Source organism: Sciurus vulgaris (genome assembly GCF_902686455.1).
Source record: "Sciurus vulgaris genome assembly, chromosome: 4".
NCBI classification, from domain to species: Eukaryota; Metazoa; Chordata; class Mammalia; order Rodentia; family Sciuridae; genus Sciurus; species Sciurus vulgaris.
The window spans coordinates 38,729,922-38,748,393 of NC_136464.1; the positions used below are offsets into that span (position 1 = coordinate 38,729,922).

Below are 18,472 nucleotides of genomic sequence, written 5' to 3' on the forward strand. Positions count from 1 at the left end.
GATCAGTCCAGGTTGGTGGTTCTAACCCAAACTGACTCCCCAAGGAGTCATCAGATTGTGCCTCAAGAGGCCATTTCTTTGCCAAACATTCCTTTTCCATGAGAGGACATTTTCATTCCCTGGTAAACAATCTTGCACACTGCGGAGAACAGTGCCTGTCCCTCTTCATGGGCTCCCCTTAGTCCAGAGCTGATTCCAACCCCAGAGGCGTCAGTCTGCTCTATAAATTCCTTTGTGAAACCTGAGAGCCTGTCTCTGACTCCAAAGGAGAGCAAAGATCTTGGAGGGGTTGCAGTTTCCCTCTGCCCTGAAAGATCTGCTCCCGTTGGCAGCAGAGGGCCATGTTTTTCCAACAGACTCTTCCATTTCTTATGTGACTTCGGTTTAGAAAGCACTGCCAGGCTCCTGCTGAGTTAGAGGGCTAAGATCCCCTTGCTTGCAGGTCCACACAGGAAAGAGATGGCATGCCTGGGGGCGCTGTTAGCTAGAGTCCTTCCCAGCCTCTTTCTCAACCAGTTGCTGTTAGAAGGGGCACAGCTCGGCTCACCCAGAGATGGGACAGGCGAGCGCCCCTCAGCCAGGGATTGGAGGCTTTCCACACCTTTAGTTTTGGTCCCTGTGGTTTTTTACTAGAGATAAAGAAAGAGAAAAGAAGAAAGAAAAGAGATATCCAAAGGATACAGGAAGTTAAAGAGGAAAAGAAAAAGGAGGAAAAAAAGAAACTAATCTCAGCACCACTGTGGTACCTTCCTTCATCAACCTCCTGGGGCACTTTAGCATTATTCATATTTTAGTTATTTCTAAATATATATGTTTCCTTAAGCTCAGAATTTGGAAATGAGGTAATAAGTCATTTTCTGGTAGGATCTCAGACAACTCATCTTTTTAAGACATCATTTTGGTGGCTCAAAAAGGGAGAAAACGAAGAGTCTGCCCTTGCCTGATTGTTAGAGTCAACGTCACCATTTGTATCCTGTTGCAGTGGGGGCTGCTGGATCTCAGGGTCCCTGAGGGCTAACAGATGTTCCAGCTTTCCCCTGAATTCGTGGGGCAGTTGACGCAGTATGTGTGACGGATGCCCATGTTTTTATTCTATCATCTGAAACATGCCATTTACAGTTCCATCATGGTGAGTGGTAAGAAAGCAGGTAAAGCCATTCTGGCTGGGTGTGTTCTCCTTCCCCAACCTCCTGCCCAGCTGTCAGCACCAAAAGTAGATGTGGCTGAGAGAGCCATGCCCACAGGAGCCGTGTTCTGTGGCTTTCCTGTGGCTCCCGGGAGCCTCTCAGAAATGCTGACTGTCAGGGCTCTGTGCTGGCGGACTGGCCTGCTCCTGGCTTCTGTCCCCTTCCTTTGACCCCAGGCTGGGACTGCCTTCTTTTTTGTAAGCTTTTTATTGTACACGTTTATTGAGAGCCTACTGTGTGCCAGGATGCTTCTAAGGGCTTGGTGTGCATCAGTGAGAGAAACATCTCTTGCTTCATGGAACTTACATCTAGGGTCCCTATTTTACTAACATGTTTTATTTATTTTTAAGTTATAAAATGTACAGTAAGTTGAAGAGATAGCACAATGAGTACCCATTTGCTCTTCATCTGGATTCGCCAATTGTTAGTATTTGACAGGTGCGCTCCCTCTTTCCACACACGTAATTTTTCTGCTGAACCATTTGAAAACACAACACCTCACTCCTAAATACTTGAGACTTCAGAATACATCTCCTAAGAGTAAGAATTTTTTCCTACACAACCACAAAACCATCATCAGACAGAAGAAAACAATCATTAAGTCAATAATACTGTCTAAAATACCATCTGTGACTGGAGATCATTTTCCCCAAAATGTATTTTATGGCTTTTGTGTTTTACATTATACGATACAACCAGGGTTCATGCTCTCTAGTTTCTTTTAATCTAGAACAATCCTTTGCTGCTTTCTGGTTGTGTTTCCAGTCACTGACCTTTTGGAAGAACCCAAGCTAGTTGTGTTGTCAAATGGCCTACAGTCTGGATTTGTTGGAACGTTGCATCATAATTAGATTCAGGTTAAACATTTTGGGCAAGGATTTTACATAAGTGATGGCGTGTTTTTCTATTGCTGCACTTCAGGAGATGCATAATGTCAGGTTGTCTGACAGGAACGGGCTAAACACATGTTGAATGAGTAAATAATATACACATACATAACCTCTTCAGGTGCCACTGCTGCAATGTGTATAATTAGGGGACTGGACTAGACAACGTTTAAGTCCTTTTTACCTTTGCAAGGTAAAACTTAACAGTGCCTACTTATGAGCTGGGCATGGTGGCACATGTCTATAATCCCACACACTTGGAAAGCTGAGGCAGGAGGATCCCAAGTTCGAGTCCAGTGTGGGCAGCTTAGTGAGACACTGATTCAAAATAAAAAATTAAAAGTGGCAGGGGATATAGCTCAGTAGTAGAGCACCCCACTACCACAAGATAATAAAAAGAAAAATACCTACTTATGAAAAGGGTTTTTTTAAAATAATTTTATTATTTGTTCTATTTAGTTATACATGACAACAGAATGCATTTCGATTCATTGTACACAAATGGAGTACAACTTTTAATTTCTCTGGTTGTACACGATGTAGAGTCACACCATTTGTGCAATCATACATGCCTATAGGGTAATGTCTGTCTCATTCCACCATCTTTGCCATCCCATGCTCCTTCCCCATGAAAAGGGTTTTGAATCAATGGAGGGAGGCAGTTCATGAAGATTTCAATGGCAGGAACATCTATTTAAACTTTTTCCCCTTTGACTAGCCAAAGTCATTATAAAAGGTGCTCAATAAATGTTTTTGTTGATGATGCTTCTTAGAATGAGACAAACAAGTTAAACTGCCTAGATTAAGGTAAGCCAAAAGAAACTTGTGTTGCAGTGAGATTCTAAGTATCAGGATGTATACAAAGGAATGTTGTAGTCCTACCTGCCTGAGTTTGGATCTCCTGATGACCAGAGAATGGATTCCGAAGACTGCTCATTGTTTTTTATTGGCCCTAAATTTCTCTGATGGCCAAAGAATTCATAGTTAAAATGTCTTGAAGCACTTTCTCTTTTATTAGGAAACTCTAAACTGTATCAAGAAAATTTTTTTCCAATACTCCTTCTTCAAGTCAGAAATTACATTTTAAAAAATTCTCCCCTGCTCTAATAAATGGCTAAAAATGCTAAATAGATTTTCTTTCTATGTTTGCAGTCACAGAAGCACTTATCTCTCTTCCCAAGTGGATGTCCTATGTAATTGAGTGTGAAGTAATTCCAAAGTTGGATCAAAATCTTTTCAGAGCGTTGCTATGACGATCAGACTTCTTTTTACAAAACCGCTTCAATGCCAACTCTCCATCATCCACTGTCCATTCAGTGAAATTTCATCTCACGAAGTAAATTTGGCTTTTCAGAAAGTTGAGGGAGAATCATTATGCATTCACATTTTAACTGATTCTCCCCCACACCCATTCTTCCTGAGACTGCAATAGACAGTTCAGTTGTCCTCATCACAGCCCCAGAATGTTGATTGGCAGAGGCCGCTGCCTTACTAAGACTGTGTGGGAATTAGTAGAGGGGGCCTAAACAATAACCTATTGTTTGGGGAAATAAGAATTTTAATAGAAAGTCACACAGCCCTTTCTGACCACTTATCACAAAGGCAAGCAAAAGCTTTGGTAGGGATTGTCAGAGTAGGGAGGACAAGGGAGAAGGCCTTATCAAAATCTCTGATCTTGGGGTTAGTTAGCAAACTTGGGAAATTCCAAAAATCATATTCAGAGTTGTCATTGCCTTGATTTGATTTGATTTCTATGCATGTTAACAGAAGATGTGGTGTTTTTATGTTTATCATATTGGGGCATGCCTTTAAGATAGTACAAATACACTGGGCTTAGTGAAAGCTTTATGGACCATTTCCTGTTTTAGAGGCTTTGGAGAATCAGCTTTCTTGTATGCACATGATGATGTAGTTATGAATGCTTATTTATACCTTTTGATTCATTGATTTTTGAGGCCTTGATAAAACTTTAAGGCCCTAGAAATTCTGTTCAAAGCTCTCTTGTTAAACTTTGGAATCTCACATTATAAGAGCTGAGAGGGCTTGCTCAAATGACCCAGGACAAAGCCAAGATCAGAAGCCAGCTTCCCTTATTTCTCACCCCACCTCCTTGAGAGACATAGAGCTGCTGCCTTCCTTCTGCCTCCTTGACTTGGGGCAGAAGCATGTTACTTGGTCTGTAGTTCCCCTTAAACACTTCAGTAACACTGTATAAGCTCCATCAGGATGGGGTGGTTGCCTTAGCTCTAGAAAAGTGTCTGACACATAGTAGGGCTAAATAAAATATCGAATGCATATTTCGCATGTTTTATTTGTGTGTGTGTGTGTGTGTGTGTGTGTTTTGCTTGTTTGTTTTCTGTGGTGCTGAGGATCTAACCTATGCCCTGGAGCATGTTAAGCAAATGCACTTTTACTGAACTACATCCCCAACCCTGAAACGGATTCATTTTATGTGTGTGTTTGTTTCCCATAGTCTTAGTAAAGGTGAAGTCTTTACCAATCAAAATTCTGAGACCAGAATAAGGATGGCTTGACTGTCTACTACCACTTCAGAAATATACATGTGTATACTATATTTACATGTGTATTCACTTAAATTTATATCCTGCAATGGTATTCTCAATGATGGGTGGAAATTAGAACCAGCTGGAAATTTTTTTCTTAATACCCATACTTGGGTTTCTCGTGCAGATATTGGGATTTAATTTGCCTGGAGTGAGACCAGACCAGGGCATGAGCATATTTTTAAACACTTTACAGCTAATGGTGAGATCCACTTAGCCTTTGAACAACTATCCTGCCAAATGTCAGTTTACATCTCAAGCCCTAACGGAAAGCTCACTTGTTGGTGCTCGTTTTTGTTTGAAAGATGCTAATGAGTTGATCCCACTCTAGGGGAGGTAACCAACCCATAAGCACTTTATCTTTACCTCTGATTAGTACTAGAGGATTATTTGCTAAGTACGACTAGAAATGATGCATATTAGTTCCTATTTAAGGGAGAAATCAAGATAGTGGTTTGGATAGGAAAAGATAATAGAATCCTGCTGGATTTCAGCTAAGTACTTACTAAGCTTTGGTCTGGGCAAGACACTTTTTGATGCCTGTAGAGTCTTAGACCTGTAGTGAGTGAGTGCTGGGAGTCGGTCAGATCTTGTGTTAGACCACACATAAAAGTTAGCAGAAATCAGTTGCTAACATGTACTTTCATTTGCTTCAGATAAATCTTTTATTCTGGACGTTGTTTAACAGACAGAGGACTGGGCTTAACTGAGTTTTCACAAGAGTCCATGTGGCTGTTCGTTCCTGTTGGCTGATATGAGTTCACACATATGTTTGTACTGAGAATTTGTACTGAGTTCCATTTACTTTAATAAGGCACCTTCTGGAGGATCTAGCAGCAAGACGTTTACTCACCTCTACTGCCAGAAGCCCTCTAAGCATTGCAGAAAGAAACTCTCCAATGTGAGCAGCCCAATTGACTCAGGGCAATTTGTATGCACTTCTATCCAGAGTCCTGGGTACAAACATTTCATTCTTGACTCTTCTGTGAGAGGACAGTGGAGGCCACCATTCCATTCAAATGTCCCCAATACTTTACAACTTTTCAAATATAGGTGATTCCATTCCTGGTTGGCAGGTGAAGGAAAACAACCTTATACCCAGTTTGCTTCCCTTTTATGACCTCCCTTTGGCATTTTCTGATGTGTAACTGAGCCATTCTTGGCTGTAAGGACACTTGGATTCCTGGGCAGGCTAAGTCAGCCATTTCTCTGTGCCAAGGAAGGTGAGCAGCAGCTGGAACTGCTGATGGCAAAATGAGCAATTATAAGTACAACAGTGGAACAAGATGTATTCCAAGTCGAAATCTGGCTGCCGCCCTTGGACTCTTCCTTTAGTGTTGAGTTGGGTGTTCTAAGGACAAGGAGTGTTAATACCAATAAAATTTTATGTGCTGTAAAATGCCTTTGATAGTAGCAAATAAAAGTGACCATTGTGAAAAACAGTCTACATGTTCATAAATAGGAGAGTGGTCAAAAAAAAATGCTATGTCCATACATGAAAAATATCATCCGATCTTTTAAAATAATGAGATAGATTTGTTTAGGTTGATAGAAGACCATCTCAAAGATTTCTTATTGAGTTAAAAAAAATCAAGTATCAAATCAACACTCAATAAGATCTCAACTGAACAACATTATTTTAGTCTTTAACAGCAATGAATATCTTACTTTTATAGTTAAAATATAATAAGAAAAGCAAAAAGTCTGGGTAGGTATACAATGCCTTATATTTCATATTTTACACAGACAAAATGTCCCGTGGAGTTGAGTTATGGCACAGGAGCCTGGGTGGTGTTTGGGTACATCTTTCAGTTCTTAGTTGCCAGTGGCAAGTTCTTCAGGCCCTATTTTTCTGCCTTTTAAATATTCTTCTGTAAACAGCTGTAATCAGGGTTGTAATTCTGGTCATTTATCATTTTACCTATCAAAATGCATAAAATCTGAGAAGAGGAGGAAAAGACCCCTGAGTTGATATCAGCAAGACTCAAGGATCATTCTCTTGCTCATGCTGGTCATAGGTGATTGCTATTGCCACTGCTAAAGGATTGGAATTCCAGCCAGAAACTTTGTTGTGTTAATTCATCTTGGTAAGGAAAGGGTTTGCCCGGTTTAAAGCTAGATAAAGGCAAGCAGGAGCCAGGTATGGTGGCATATGCCAGTAATTCCGGCAACTTGAGAAGTTAAGACAGGAGGATCACAAGTTTGAAGCCAGCCTGGGTAACTTAGTGAGATCCTGTCTCAAAATAAGAAAAATTAAAAAGGGGCTGGAGATGGAACTCAATCATTGAGCCCTCATGGGTTCAATCCCATGATGCCAAAAGATGCGGGGGTGGGGGCGCTTTCCTCCAGTTGAGAAGTTTTGTTCTCAATTTCGATGAATAAGAATGATTTAAAATACAATTTTGCCTTACATGTTGTTAAGGAACTAAAGGTATCTAGAATCCCTTTTCAAAAAAGCAGATTCCCTCATGCTTATTGACAAACTAGATCACCATGGTCAAAGGTTTGCCTGGCTGTGATTTTGCTGGCCCTGAACATATCCAAGCTTGCTCCTTTCTTAAAGTTCAGCCGGTTCTGCTACCCATTCTTCAAGTGCTCTGCTCTGAAAAGTTTTCTTCAAGTCTTCCTGGAGCCTTTTGTATACAATCTGCCAGGTTTGGGGGGATAATTAAATGACGAGATGGAGAAAAGAGTTTGGCAGCCCTTCTTACCCATTTTGTGTTCTTTGAGGTGATTTGGGCACTGAAGAGCCTGTTAACCAGTTTTGTTTGGGTCCTGAGTGGGTCTGGGTAGAAATGGCTCCAGCTCCAGGAAATCTGCAAGTTACCTAACATTGCTGTGCCTCAGTCTTCCCTGCAAAATGTGAGTGCTCCTCTTGCTCAAACTCTGAGGCACAAACAGCTCTGGAAATCCATATCCAACACTACTAAACAACTCACTGCCCTTCCTCAAAGAAATCTCTTCATATTTCCCTGAGTTTGAGTTAGGCCTGGGACAAAAAGGTATAAGGACCAAATGTAGGAAAAGCTTGCATTGCTATTTCTCACTTCAAAAGACCAAAGAAAATAGTGTTAGCTGTGTCCACCTCAAAGAAAAGGGGTGGGAGAGTTCCTTTAGTTACCCACATCCCTTTCAGGACAGAATATTAGTAGACCAGAACACATGATCCAGGAGGTATTGGAAGGGTTCCTCTTTGTCAGCATTTTGGTTTTGGAAGTCATTGTCTCATTCTGAAAGTTCCAGAGATGTCATCCCCTGGCAGAGCATTTCAATGGGGGAAGATGAGAATGGCAGCCATATTTGTTGAGTGGTGAGTCTGAGGAGAGAGAGATGTCAACCTAACATCCCAGTCAACACTGCCCTCCTCCACCAATACTTCCCTTCTCTCACTCTTCTTTCTTTTACTCAAAAAAGTAAGATTTTAAATGACTTTGAAGATAATAACCTAAAATTTTTTCATAATTTAACACGTCAGATATGAGAAACCAGAAACAGAGGGTTGTTGTTTTGTTTTGTTTTGCTTTATCCCTCTTCAAAGCAAAGCTCATCACCCTTCTGGCCATGTGTCTCAAATCTTATATCAGAATCATCTGGTGCTTTGTAAAAGACAGATCCCTGGGAATCACTGTAAATTGACCCCAGATTCCTTGGAGTGGGGTCAAGAGCCTGCATTTTTTTTTTTTTTTTTTTTTTTTGGCAGTGCTGGGGATGAAACCCTAGGTTCTCAACTAATGTTAAGCAGGTATTCTACCACTGAGGCACATACCCAGCCCCAAATCTGTGTGTTGGAAGATTATCTCACCCTGCCCAAATGTATTTATACAATTTTTTTTTTTTTTTTTTTTTTTTGGTATTGGGGATTGAACCCAGGGTTGCTTTACCACAGAACTATATCCCTAGTTCTTTTTTTTTTTTTTCTTTTTTTTTTTTTTGAGACAGAATTTCACTGTCTTGCTTAAGTTGCTGAGGCTAGCCTCAAACTTGCAATCCTCCTGCCTCAAACTTTGAAGTCACTGGGATTACAAGTGTGCACCACTACACCTGGCCCAAATCTGCATTTTCTTTTTTCTGCTTCTTCTCTTCTTTTCTTTCTTTTTCTTTCCTTTTTTTTAAAAAAAACAAATTCCCACAGGTTTCTTTTTCCCACAGCATTTGAGAACTCTATCTCAATAACCAAATCAAGGTCATGCTATTGCTAATAACTGGTCTCCTATAATCTATCTCTGGACCACTCTGAACCATTTCGAAGGAAAACTACTCCAGTTAGTATGCTGTTTTAGAACACAGTGTACATGTCATGTGCTAATTATGGCCAATGACACTATAAAATAAAAGTGCATTACTGAATGCTTTTAATTTCTTATAATAATGGTAAGTAAAGTGGCATGTCATGGGGCCATTTTAGCCCCAGACATCACTCCAGAGAATTCCAAACAGATATAGACAAGTGCCATCAGGACCCAGATCCTTTCCTCTCATGCTGTTTACCCACAGAAATAGGATGCCCTGAGGCAACACTTCCCCTAAGTGAAGTGTCAATAATTCTGGTTATCAGAAAGATATTACTGGGAGTGTGATACGCAGAGCATTCACATTTTCTTGATAGGTTAGTCATATGAAAACTGACAAAGAAGGAAAAAGAGCAGTGATGTGGTGCAATACCAACAGACAGCTGTCCCCTGGCTTCTCGATAAATAGGATGACTCACATTGCTGAGCAATGTGGTCATTGCCAAAGGAATGGCCCTCTCACATTTCTTCCTGATTCACATATTCAGCAGGGCGGGCTTGTCATCCCCTCCCTCTCAGGCTTCCCAGACATTGAGTCTGGAATGAAAATTCACCTGCCTCTGAGTTGGCCACTAGTGGGGGCGGGGGTGTTACTTGCGTTCCCAGGTTGGAAGATTATCTCACCCTGCCCAAGCTATTTAAGCTGACTGGTGTGGAGAGGCTCAGCAGGGCCAGCTCCAGGGGCTCATTCCACAGGAGAGACACACAGATCACTGCCACCAACATGATGATGCTGAAAGTAGAGGAACTGGTATGTAAAACACATTATTTTTACACAATGAATGCTGGCTCATCATGTTTTTTCTTTGAAAGTTGAAATGCCTTTTTCTTTCAGGCATAATGCAAGGGAACTCTGAAAATGTCATGTATGGAAAAAAGGGTTGGTTTATGTGATGAAGCAAGTGAAATTGGAACATAATGGAGCTGCCAGTAATGAATTCTCCACATATTTCCTATTTATTATCTTCTCCTTTGGTTTTATTACTATAGTGTGGAATCATAGGTCGTTATCAAAATGCCCTTAGGGGAGTTTTTTTTGTTTTGTTTTGTTTTTCCAGCAAGAATGTATGACTGGAAATTTTCCAAGTCAATGCTGAGAGTTATCAAAATTACCTAAAACTAGGGAATTTTAAATAAACAGGGGTTTGTGAATCACCTAGAAGAAATCTGATTATGTGGACTCAAAGGAGATTTAAATATTTCAACCTGCCCCGAGCCTTGCTTTAACTGAAAGCGCAGGACATGCACCTGAAGGTAATTCTGGGTTATCTGTAGCTATCTGAGAATGCACCATGTGGAGCTGACCGTTACTCGGGAGGAAGGACCAAGGCCTCCTGTAGCATCTTCTGTGGAGAATGACCCTATGAAGGGCCCTGCTGCTTCTGACCATGCCATCTTCCTTTGCAGGTCACAGGAAAGAAGAATGGCAATGGGGAGGCAGGGGGATTCCTTCCTGAGGATTTCAGAGATGGAGAATATGAAGCTGCTGTTACTTTGGAAAAGCAAGAAGATCTAAAGACACTCCCAGTTCACCATGTGAACGTGGGGGAGCAACAGTGGATAAGCGAGAAACAGCGAGAGGCAGAGGTGGGAACTTTCCATGGGATCTGTTACTGGGGAAGGTGGTTGGGGGCTGGGAGGGGCATGAAGGTACCAGGGAAGAAAGGGAGAAGAAAGAAAAGAAAACCATTCCAAAGAAGTTTTCTGTACCAAATTCTAGTCCTTAAAGAGACAAAATATATGGAATAGGTTTGGGAAAAGAATTCTTAGAAAAGACCATGACCTCTGGATTCTGAATTAATGACTTAATGTGCTACGACCATGTTTGATTGAGAAATAGACTTGGAGAGATAATCATGTCTGTTAAATTTCCAATGCAATATTCCATTTACTTAATCTCATGTAAAGGGAGACCTCTTTTTCTCAATAACATGATTTGTGATCCATGGATCATTGTTAGAATGTATCTGTTATCTGTATTGACACAATCTGTGTTGCCAAGCAAATTTTTACTACTCACTAACACAGATAAAATGTGTACTAGTTTTCTGTAGTCCCTGACTAGTGGGCCATCTGAAAGCGAATGGCACTGTTATTTCAGAAATTAATATTTATTATTAGATTCTTTTGGGCTAAAAAAAAAAGTCTTTAATTTTTGAGTATGATAAAATTCTACAGCAATCCGTAGCTTGTTTATGTCACTAATTATAAAATCATCAGAGACTAGATGGTGTCTCCAATTAGTCAAGGACTGATCTACAAGCAAAGGAAGAAACATGAAGGCAATTAGCTGAAAATTAGACCCCCAAATACTTGAATAAGAAATTGCTAAATCAAAGTCAAAGATTTATTTATTTTATTTTTTTGCTCAAACTGTTCACATACTTGTGTCAGACCTTGCAGATTTTGTTTAGACTATACCAGAATGCATGTCAAGTAGAATTCACCATGTTTTTGACACCTGGATTTCTTTTTTAGCTCAAAAAGAAAAAACTAGAACAAAGATCAAAGCTGGAAAATTTAGAAGACCTTGAAATAATCATTCAACTGAAAAAAAGGAAAAAATACAAGAAAACTAAAGTTCCAGTTGTGAAGGAACCGGAACCTGAAATCATTGTAAGAACTGTTTGGTTTTGTAATATTAACATCCAATCATCCAGTGTTGTGATAGAGAGGAACAAATACTGGTGGAGGGTTTGACTGAATGTTGGACAGCTCACAGTAATTCTCATGCTATTTTTTTTTTTTTTTTTTTTTTGGCTTTAGACTGAACCTGTGGATGTGCCTAGGTTTCTGAAGGCTGCCCTGGAGAATAAATTGCCAGTAGTAGAAAAATTCTTGTCAGACAAGAACAATCCAGATGTCTGTGATGAGGTAAGGTTTATACAAAGCACTGTGAAATCCAGATCATTAATTTTGTGTTTCTTATGCTTTACTGCAGTCTTGAGACTAAGGTGCCAAAGTCTTTCCACCTGAAACAGTTTCCCCAGCTGTTGTGACATCTGCCAGAAGCATAATAGGAGAGTGCAGTTGTTCCTCTCCCACAAAAATTCTGGATTAATACAATGGATTTTTTTTTTTTTTGTATTCATATAATTCTGGCTGATTTTTCAGCTCGTCTTTAATTTCTTAGATACTTGGGAAAGACTTAACAAGGCAGGGTCCAAAAGTTACTTTTGGAGAAGTATATTATTAACATCATCTTTGGTTGAACCCAAACACATCAATACTAGACAAGCAATCTGGAAACTGGAGTTCAAGTTCCAGCTCTATTCCTACTTGGCTATTTATTTTGAGCAAGCTCAAATACATTCTTTAGGCTTAGTTTCTTTAATCTGTAAACCTAGTTTGTTACAGTGAAATAATGTCCAAAGTTGTTCCAGCTCTAATAGGCTATTAATTCACTCACATGAAACCAATTTACCAGAAATCACTAATCCTTTTGTATCCTTCCCCCCCATGAACTGAAATGGGGGATCACGCTAAAAATGAGTCTCCCATTCTTTCAAGAAAAAGAACTAAATCCTTTTTGACATTCAAGCTAACAACAATTTTGAATGGAAGAAAACTGTCTGATCTGCATAACAAAATGTTATATGAACATGAAAAGTGCAAAATACAAGAAAGGGAAATGTCAAAATGTAGGTAGTTTCGAGGTTTTTAAGTCCACATCCCTCAGTGTAAGCCTTTGAGCACTTAGAAGTGTATGTGGCAGGAAGCTCCAATCATAGTTGTAAGATAATTATTCTAATTCTGTAATTGTTCACTTTGACTTTTCTGTTCATAAGAAAGTACTCAAGTTTCTATCAATTAGGTCACCAGAGTCCCCAGCTTCATACGTCTTGAAAGGATTATGCACATTTATATATATACATTGCTATCTCTTTTTAAAATCTCTGACAGTATAAACGGACAGCTCTTCACAGAGCATGCTTGGAAGGACATTTGGCAATTGTGAAGAAGTTAATGGAAGCTGGAGCCCAGATTGAATTCCGTGATATGGTAAATATATTTCTTTGCTTGGAAATAAGCCAAAATAAGTAGACTATATGAAGCTCAAGGAAACCTATCCTAAAAAACTAGGCTGATTGGATTGAAAATTGATCTGAGAAAAACAGGCAAAAGCTCATTTCTCCATACAAAAGAAAGTTGGGAGACAGGACTAGGTCATGTGGAAAGTATTTGCCATACATGCTGAGGAGGGGGAGTGTTCCAGGGAAGAGAAGGAAGTGAAAGCTGTTGAACAGAATTCAATAACCTCATCAGAGAGCTGGGTCATTATCAAGTCAGTAGCATTACTGAGAAGTAATACAGTTGACACTTGCCTTTCAACACCTCTGTCCTTCCATTATGCACAGCAGCCTGTTCTTGGCCCCTGGGCTGCCAGCAACGTGTAAGAATTTTCTAGCTGCACACTTTATGTGATAGATGCCAATTGCTATCGATGAGATTTGGAACTAGACTGCATACTAAATGAATTGCATCCAAGGAAAGTAGCTGCTATTCAGAGCTCAATAATTCAACCACTGCGATTTCTACAAAGACCAGTATACAGTATATTTTATGAACTGAAGATTGGGCTAGGAAAAGGCTTCATTTATTTAAATGTAGCTCAATTTCATGTTATAGAAAAGCAGAAAAGGGATATCAAAATATCCAAAGGACTTGGCCCAAACTGAATCTAGAAACCAAACAAGTTGAAAAAGAATGAAAGAAACAATAACAGCCGAAAAAAAAAAGGTTTGCATGTGGAGATACCAAAATTCAGGAGTGTAGGATTTGGAAGGTCAGACAGAAATAGAGTAGCAAGCAGGGAATCTACTAAAAGTATAATGTGCAGTGATCACAAGAGAAGGCAGTTGAGGTACTGAGGCTCTCCTGGTAGAAAATGATAACAGAGAACATACTCAGACAGTCAAATTAAAATATTTGGCAAGAATTTCATCTATAATATTTAGAATTGACCTGAGGACCACCTAGTACTATCATGGATGCCCTAGCAAACCTGCATTCCCCTGAACCTTGGAAACCTAGTACAAATCCCCCTGACCAGATTCTCCTTTACAATGTTGTGACCTTTTACCTTCTGTTACAGCTTGAATCCACAGCCATCCATTGGGCCTGCCGTGGGGGGAACTTGGATGTCTTAAAATTGCTGTTGAACAAAGGCGCAAAAATCAGTGCTCGAGATAAGGTATTTCTCCTCCTGGTCCCCCTCCTTTCTGCCTGCCTCCTTCCCTGCCTCTTCCCAACCCCACCTGTCCATTGAGGTCATCTGGAAACGTGGGCTGTGTGGACACGCTAGTCATGTCTCCCCTTGCACCTGCCTTGGGTCTAGGATAGGCTCTGTCTTCACTTTGAACAAATCAGCAATGTTTTACCATTTTCCAGCTGCTCAGCACAGCACTGCACGTGGCTGTGAGGACCGGTCACTATGAGTGCGCAGAGCATCTCATTGCCTGTGAGGCGGACCTCAATGCCAAAGACAGGGTGAGTAGCCCGACAAAGCAGGGCTGCTGAGTTTGTTTCATTGTTTATCAGAATCACTCTGGCAAGCCCGCATGCCCTTGCCTGACACACTTCTGGCTTAAGACCTATCCCTAACCTATTTACTCTGCTTTTCTAGGAGGGAGATACCCCACTGCATGACGCCGTGAGACTGAATCGTTACAAGATGATCAGACTCCTCATTATGTACGGCGCAGACCTCAACATCAAGAACTGTGTAAGTACTGGAAACAAAGGGTAGAGCTTGCAGACTTTCTAATTCCCAGAATTTCCTGAACACTTGAAGATATTTCCACAACAGTTATATTTTTGGGATCCACTGATTATTTAAACGTTCCTGCGCATTTCCATAAGGATGCTATCAATTTTGGTAAAGACTCAGGTCACGTGGTCAGAGATGGGAAGAGCCATAGCTACTGCTATGACTTCAGTGTCTAATAATTCTTTAGAAATTTGGTCTTTAAAGTAAGAAATGGTCAAAATAAATCACCTCCACAAACACCTATGTTAAAGAAATTCAATCTGCCTTGGTCATACCTGGCTAAGCAGAGCTTGCATTAGTTCCTGAAAATGGCCTAAAATTCCACAGGGGTCAATAAAGTCAATGAACTAAAAGTAATCAATATCCAATCAGGGTGATTCAGAATAGTCTTTCTCTCCTCCTTATAAATAACCACGAAATGTTATTGCTTTCTTCTAGGGGTAGCCATGTTTTTGCCTATATTTTTCAGATAAGTTCCCATTCATTCTTTATTTTGGCTTATCTGCACGTATCTCAAAATAATTTCCTATATTAAAGCCTTGAAAATTCTTGTTATAAGTATATATTAACTTCATCTGTAAGCAGGGAATGTAAGCAACTTTTACTATGGTCCAAATTCCCAGGCAAACAGCACCTACTATAAGCATTAAAAATATCAGCAGTAGGAATGAGTAAATTATTGAAGAAATTATTTTGAAAATTTTGGAGAATTACTTTACGATAAAGGAAAAGAGTCATCTTCTACTTGCAAATAATTTCCTCCCCTTATTTGTGTTACTGTGAGGTTGAAAGAAATATTTTGTCATTTAAAAGAAGAAGAAGAAGATGTCTGACTTGGTGACAGGAACAAAGATTGGTGATAAATGGAGCCTATTTGGGATGGAAAAGTGTTGCCAGTAGGGGTTCCCCTCATGCTAGATAGTAGGGTTGGTTTTATCTTAATAATTTTTAAAAGACCAGAGAGAAAGTAGATTCAAGGAAATCTCCAAAAAGTTGCAGAAAATACAAAGTTTTTTTGGCAGTGAGATACAACTGGCAGACATAAAATAGCATACAGATATGGAGAAACTCTAAGTAGTGAGAAAACCAGAAGATAAATTTTAACAGAGAGGAGATCAAGGAATTTGTGGAAGAATAATCTGAAATATACAAATAGAGTTCATGTTTCTGACTTATCATTGGCCAGTAAGCCATTAGATACTATTATTAAGGAGATTAGAAACAACATATAATACTCTATCATTGTTCAAAATGCTGTTGTCATGTTTATTGATGAGTATTCCTTAAGAAAGACACAACAGAGGTGGGGAAATTACAAAATGAAGGTTAGAGTCACTACCTCAAATACCCAAAGGGCCAGGTAGATCACATAAATGACTTAGATGAGTGGCTACTGGCGTCAGTGCACATGGCCTGGTGTGACTTTTCCCCAACCTGTTCTATTGTTACTCCCTGGATCACAGGTGCCATGTTGCCACCTCTTCAGGTTTTTGCAAAAAAAAAAAAAAAAAAAAAAAAATCCAGTTGAGAAATCTCTTGGTGTCCAACTATTGCCAATTAAGTTAAAAAAAAAAATAAAGTCAAATCTCATTTGGGCAAAACAGAACAGGTTTCTAGAATGATTTGCATCTCAAAGCTGCCAGTTTGCAATCTCTGAGTTAAGAGTACTTCTGAATGAATTTTTAGGACTTCTCATAGCTAAAGACATTATTGAGAGGTGACTTGGTTTTAATATTTGTAAATATCTTGAGACGTGTATAAGGGAGATCAAATTTTGATCAAAAATTATTTACTCACACATGTCACTGACATCAACTCCAAAAAGAGTTAAGTTCCCTGGGAAGGCCTAGTGGGAATCCTGAGAAGCTGTGTAAAGTCTGCTTTCAACAGTAGTCACCTGAGTGCTGAGCCAAGGTGCTGCAGTGGCTCATTTGTCACCAATTCATATCAATTTAAGAATTATTTTTTGCTGGGTGTAGTGAGGCACACCTGTAATCCCAGTGACTGGGGAAGCTGAGGAGGATCTGGCATTGTAGCAGGACTCTGTCTCAAAATAAAAGTAAAAAGCCCTGGGAAGGAAGCCAGGAGTACTCTACAATCCCCAGGATCAAACAAAACAAAACAAAAAAATAGACAATCAAAAAACAAAAAGCCAAACTATTTTCCAAATCAATAGGACCAAGAAGGATAGTACCAGTTCCTGGAGCTATTCATTCCACAGGATACTGGAGACATACACAGGCATTTTTTTTTTTTTTTTAAATTCTAAAATAACTTGAGTTGCTCTTGACACTCAGTATCTAGGGACCTGGGATATTAATGCCTGGGAGAATCCCACAGGAACAAAATAAAATAAAAAAGCTAATATAAAATATCAAATGCATTCCTGTTAGAAACAGTGAAGGCTGTTTGAATATAAAATGCAAATCACTCATAGTGGAAACCTTAAAACACCTTGATAACATGTATCTCATTAGCATACACACAGAGAGTGTGAACTGATTTGACACCTCACACCTGCAAGTCAACTTTCCTCCTCTCATTTGACTAGGCTGGAAAGACCCCTATGGATCTGGTGCTACACTGGCAGAATGGAACCAAAGCAATTTTTGACAGCCTCAAGGAGAACTCCTACAAAAGCTCTCGCATAGCTACATTCTAAGAGAACCAAGACTCTTCTTCAGTAGCTGTTCACTGGTTTTTTGAAGGCATAGTCCAAAAGAAGAGTAACTAGCCATAAGATCCAGCTTCTGTTTGTCAACTTGTTATGAAGACATATCTAAAGAAGTTTCAAGAAAGCACAGGGTTATCACGCCTATTTAAATTTATTTTAGTGAGACTCACTGTTTTTATTTATTCCTGCTAATTTATTTATTTACTTCAATGGCATGGTTATCCTGACTTTCATGAGCATCATTTGTTGAACAAAACTTAATTTGTGCATAACACTGTCAGTCTTTCCATAGATGGTTCTTAAACCATGTAAATGTACAATGCTCTATGTGCCTACTGATGTGTCCTCACTCACATTGAAAGTTTAAGGTATTTTTAGAGGACAAGGGTGATTATTGCAGCCCTCTTTTCTTCTGGATTTTTAATGCTAATGTTTGGATGAAGCAATGGAAGGCATGCTGAAACAGGAAAGGTAACAAGAATGAAAGCAATTCAGTACAAAAGATGGTAAAGCCAGCCATTCCACCCCTGGGCCTGGTGGTTGTTATTGCTGTTTTAACCAAGTCACACAGTGTACCAAAGTGAAAGAATGTCGTGAGTGTAAGCGAAGGGCAGTAGAAGGATTGGCCAATGGGGCCATTCAGAACTGATGCATGAAAGGAAATGCAAAACTGTAAATGTGTAAATATATATTATGTTGTAGGTATATTTTATATTCATAATAAAAGCAAACTCACTCTAAACCTCCTTCTAAGTTCTTCTATAAATATGATAGGAATGTCCCATGTGACATAGGCCACTTAGGAGGCTGGATTTTTTTTTTTTTTTTTTCACTGTTTTCCAAGTTTTTCAGATTAGATGTATCCTGTATGACAGCACTGTCAGTATTCAGTATGTGTGCAGCTCACCCCGGGGATCTTGTTAAAATGCAGATTTGGAGTCAGCTGGTCTCAGGTGGGGCTTGGGATTCTGTATTTCTGACAGACTCCCAGAAGATGCAGAGGCCATGGAATGCCACAATTGCACTGAGCATCAGGGCTGAGAACTGAAAACGTAAGGAAGCAGTTCTTTCTGCTCCGTGTGGAGAAAGAGACCTCTGGTG

General features: G+C 39.7%; 1 protein-coding gene across 2 annotated transcripts; it reads left to right on the forward strand.

The window, feature by feature from the left end:
- The first annotated feature begins 9,406 nt into the window (after window positions 1-9,406).
- On the forward strand, window positions 9,407-18,113 carry ANKRD1 (ankyrin repeat domain 1). 2 transcript variants are annotated; one of them, XM_079137477.1, is made up of 9 exons: window positions 9,407-9,678; window positions 10,335-10,514; window positions 11,406-11,543; window positions 11,694-11,801; window positions 12,831-12,929; window positions 14,023-14,121; window positions 14,319-14,417; window positions 14,554-14,652; window positions 17,249-18,113. In XM_079137477.1, the coding sequence occupies exons 1-9, from the start codon at window positions 9,652-9,654 to the stop codon at window positions 17,357-17,359; spliced, it is 960 nt and encodes a 319-aa protein (XP_078993603.1). In that variant the 5' UTR covers window positions 9,407-9,651; the 3' UTR covers window positions 17,360-18,113. The 2 variants fall into 2 exon arrangements, with proteins under 2 accessions (XP_078993603.1, XP_078993604.1); XM_079137478.1 differs by lacking the exon at window positions 9,407-9,678 and adding an exon at window positions 10,155-10,181.
- The last annotated feature ends 359 nt before the right edge of the window (window positions 18,114-18,472 follow it).

Bases quoted from the DNA above. Each gene is read 5' to 3' on its own strand.
- ANKRD1 (XM_079137477.1), top strand. From the start codon at position 9,652: ATGATGATGCTGAAAGTAGAGGAACTG. The intron at 14,418-14,553 runs GTGAGTAGCCCG...CTGCTTTTCTAG, and splicing joins ACCTCAATGCCAAAGACAGG to GAGGGAGATACCCCACTGCA. The intron at 14,653-17,248 runs GTAAGTACTGGA...TCATTTGACTAG, and splicing joins ACCTCAACATCAAGAACTGT to GCTGGAAAGACCCCTATGGA.